This window comes from Humulus lupulus, chromosome 8 (genome assembly GCF_963169125.1).
Source record: "Humulus lupulus chromosome 8, drHumLupu1.1, whole genome shotgun sequence".
NCBI classification, from domain to species: Eukaryota; Viridiplantae; Streptophyta; class Magnoliopsida; order Rosales; family Cannabaceae; genus Humulus; species Humulus lupulus.
In genome coordinates, this window is record NC_084800.1 from 39,388,937 (window position 1) to 39,392,196 (window position 3,260).

General features: G+C 34.0%; 1 protein-coding gene across 1 annotated transcript; it reads right to left on the reverse strand.

Moving 5' to 3' along the window:
- Positions 1 to 1,146: 1,146 nt before the first annotated feature.
- LOC133796903 (protein CURVATURE THYLAKOID 1A, chloroplastic) lies at positions 1,147 to 3,260 on the reverse strand. The gene is made up of 5 exons (XM_062234600.1): positions 2,996 to 3,260; positions 2,069 to 2,169; positions 1,826 to 1,933; positions 1,576 to 1,647; positions 1,147 to 1,411 (listed from the first exon to the last, which is right to left on the reverse strand). The coding sequence occupies exons 1-5, from the start codon at positions 3,141 to 3,143 to the stop codon at positions 1,346 to 1,348; spliced, it is 495 nt and encodes a 164-aa protein (XP_062090584.1). The 5' UTR covers positions 3,144 to 3,260; the 3' UTR covers positions 1,147 to 1,345.

Here is a 3,260-nt window from a genome sequence, read left to right on the forward strand (position 1 = left end):
TCTACCTAGTACTCTAAAACGAGATGAAGTACCAATAAGATATTAATATTACATAAATGATTAGGAACGATGTTTAGTTTTTGTTTCTTAATAAAATGTTAGGTTCAATGATCATGACATGGTAGTTTTTTTTTCCTTGGTTTGATATTAAGGATGCTTTGCTAAAATTTAGATGAGCGGTAGAGAGTTCAGTTCTTTGAGCTAGGGATGTTCAAAAAAATTTGCAAACTGCCCAAACCGAATAATCCACCTAGCAAAAAACGCAACACAGATAACCCACGAAAATTCAAACCACCTAACCTAATAATTTGGCAGGTTGGAATAATAACCCAATAAACCAAATAAGAGTTTATATAAATATATATATTCTAAAATATTACATGAATTATCTTTTTTATTTTTAAAAATATAAAAGTATGAAACCTATATTTTTAAGGATGAATTTATAATATAATATTTTTAAGCTTGAAAGATTTATACTATATTTTTAGTTTATTGAATTTGATTATTTGAAAACTAAAAAAAAAAATTGATGATCGGTTTAAACATGTTAACCCAACCAAACCGTCAAAATTATTGGACGGGTTAAATATTTTTTTCTTCTTATTTGAGCAAATTATAGTTGGATGTTTGCAACCTAGTATTTACATTGAGTTGCTTAAAATATGTTATAACCCGGCTAACTCAACCTACGTACAACCCTACTTTGAGCTATTAGTATAACCATCATTGGTTTAGACGTAGTAGACTTGTAGTGATTAGTCATGATTAAATGCTACACGTAAACTTTATAATATAATTTGATATGAATGGGATAGCATTGTAATTTTAATAACTTTTATTTGTGAATATTTTAGAACCTACGTGACTTTTCATTTATTTAATCATTTTCTTGTTTATTCGTCGGTGGAACGTTTTTGTTTTGTTTCTTAGATTAGTACATAATTGCCAAAACCAGCAATTGACACAAGCCATTGTTCTCTAAGCTCAAGTATAACAATGCCAAAACTGAAGACAGACTTTTTTTGTTCACTCTTTCAGCATCTTACCTTTTATGAAACAATTAGCCAGCCTAATTTAGTTGTTATCATATTGAAGAGGTAAGATTATCTCAACCGTAGAAATAATTAGCAACCATAATCAATGTAGAGAGAGACCTCAAATTTGTCAAATCTTAATAAGAGGGAGAAAATACAAAAGGTTACTAGGATTTGATACAAAAACTATTCTACATCACAGGATGGATACAAATAATGCCTCTTTACGGAAATGCATAAACCAAAATAAAAGGATAACGAAGAGTAATAAATAATGCGCTTTAAACCTTGCCACCACATAGATGCCTTTACTCCGTTCCAGCAATCTTCTTCTTCAAGGATTCAATATCTGTAGCTAGTTCTTTTCTGCTTGACTGAGAATAATAAAGAAAAACAGTATTAGCTCTTTTACACACACGAGTGCTCGATAAAAGAAGCCAGATATTAATAATTACAAATTATCATTTAATTACAGCCGACCAAAAGCAAAGGCTAGATATAAACCATCACTACAACATTGTTGGGATTTCAAATTTACCTTGAAGAGTAGGTACCGGTAGACAAACCAACCTGTGTATCCTAGCCCAACCAACTCCATGACCTTGGGAAGCTGACAAGAGAAGAAACTCAACTCAAAATGATTTAATAATAAAAGATTTGCAGTGGGAACAGGAAAACAGTGAAGAATTTCACAAAAATTAAGATCAAGAAATCATTTTTTCAAAGATTTGCCATCTCCTTGATATTAAGAACAGAAGAACAATTGCCCACTAAAAGGCTTGACTTACCAGAGGCACTGAGTTTATGGCACCAACAAGTATTGAAGAGAGCCAGACAGCAACTATTGCTCCACCTCCATACAGAAGTACTGTGGACTTGTTCTCAACTGCATCCCACTGACAAGGAAAACACCACGAACATTGTTTTTTTTTTAGGTTTCTCTGGGCGTAAAGTTACATTATTATGCAAATGATAAAGGAGTAAACTTATTTTTTTTAGTAATATTACAGTTTATTAGCTCTAGTTCTGACCTTCTCCTTCAAGTCTGTGAAAAGTTCATTAGCATCAACAGAAGTGGATGTCTCTTCTGAAGAAGTAGCTTTAATCCGAAGCAGCAATGGCTTCCGTGACTCTATATGAAAGAAAAACAGCATTAACAGAAGTGGATGTCTCTTCTGAAGAGGTTGCTTGAATCTTAAGCGTACAATGCAGCAAAAAAAAAAAAAAACAGACCAATATGAACTCAATTCCGTTATATCATTACAAAATGAAAGAGTTTTTGTGTGACAACAGATGAAGAGTAGTACTAGTAACAGCAGAGACAACAAAGTTTTTCTTTTATGTGGTGGGGCTTTTCTAAAACTCGATTACTAACATAAAGCCCACCGAAAGCTCCTCAAAAAATTTCTCAATAAGCAGGCCATTTAATTTCTTGACATTATATGATTTCATTAAGCTATATATATATATATATATAACAGGCAATCAATTCTATGCTATAGCTATCTAGTTGAATAATAGAGAACTTGCGAGTCAAATGACCGAATTTCGGTTCCTTTCAATTGCAATACATCATCTGAACAACGTCAAACCCAGAAATTTCCCCCTTAAACAACTCTTTTGCTCATCCCAAAATTCTCGAAATTCAGTACAGCCAACACACAATTTCAACAGCAGGCAGCTAGCTCCAATATTATCGAAAAAGGATAACTCCTAAACAGCTTCCTTCACCACAGTTTTTATTCTCAGCATTCATCAAGATAAGGTAGATAAATAAAAGTTCTCAAAGAACCCCAGGAAAACCCACATAATATTCCTCGAGACTAAAATAGAAAGCCCAGAAAGAAAAGGAAAAAAAAAAGGAGTCAATTTCAGTCAACAAAACAAATCAATTGACTCGAACTACAACTGTTCGACGAAAGGCCTCAAAGTACTCGAAGAAGAAAATTCACAGATACCTGAAACTTGTTTAAGAGGGAAAGACGATGAGGTCGAGGAGGAGAGGCGAGGTGGGAGGAGTGGCAAGGCGGAGCAGCGAGTGGGCTGACTGGAGAGGCGAGGGATCAAGACGGTGGTCGCCGCCGCATACGCCGTCGTTGCTGCCATTATGTGCGTATGTGGCCAAAACTAAGCGATTCCTATCCAAAGATTTGAGTCCTCTGACTTCGGTTGCTTCCCAAAAGCAAAAGATATTATTTTTTTTATTTCGTTTTGTTCAAATTT

Excerpts from the sequence above, each read along its gene's own strand:
- LOC133796903 (XM_062234600.1), bottom strand. The coding sequence starts at position 3,143 with ATGGCAGCAACGACGGCGTATGCGGCGGCGACCACCGTCTTGATCCCT. Across the intron at positions 2,170-2,995 it reads CCCTCTTAAACAAGTTTCAG|AGTCACGGAAGCCATTGCTG; the intron begins GTATCTGTGAAT and ends TCTTTCATATAG. Across the intron at positions 1,648-1,825 it reads CCATAAACTCAGTGCCTCTG|CTTCCCAAGGTCATGGAGTT; the intron begins GTAAGTCAAGCC and ends TTCTCTTGTCAG.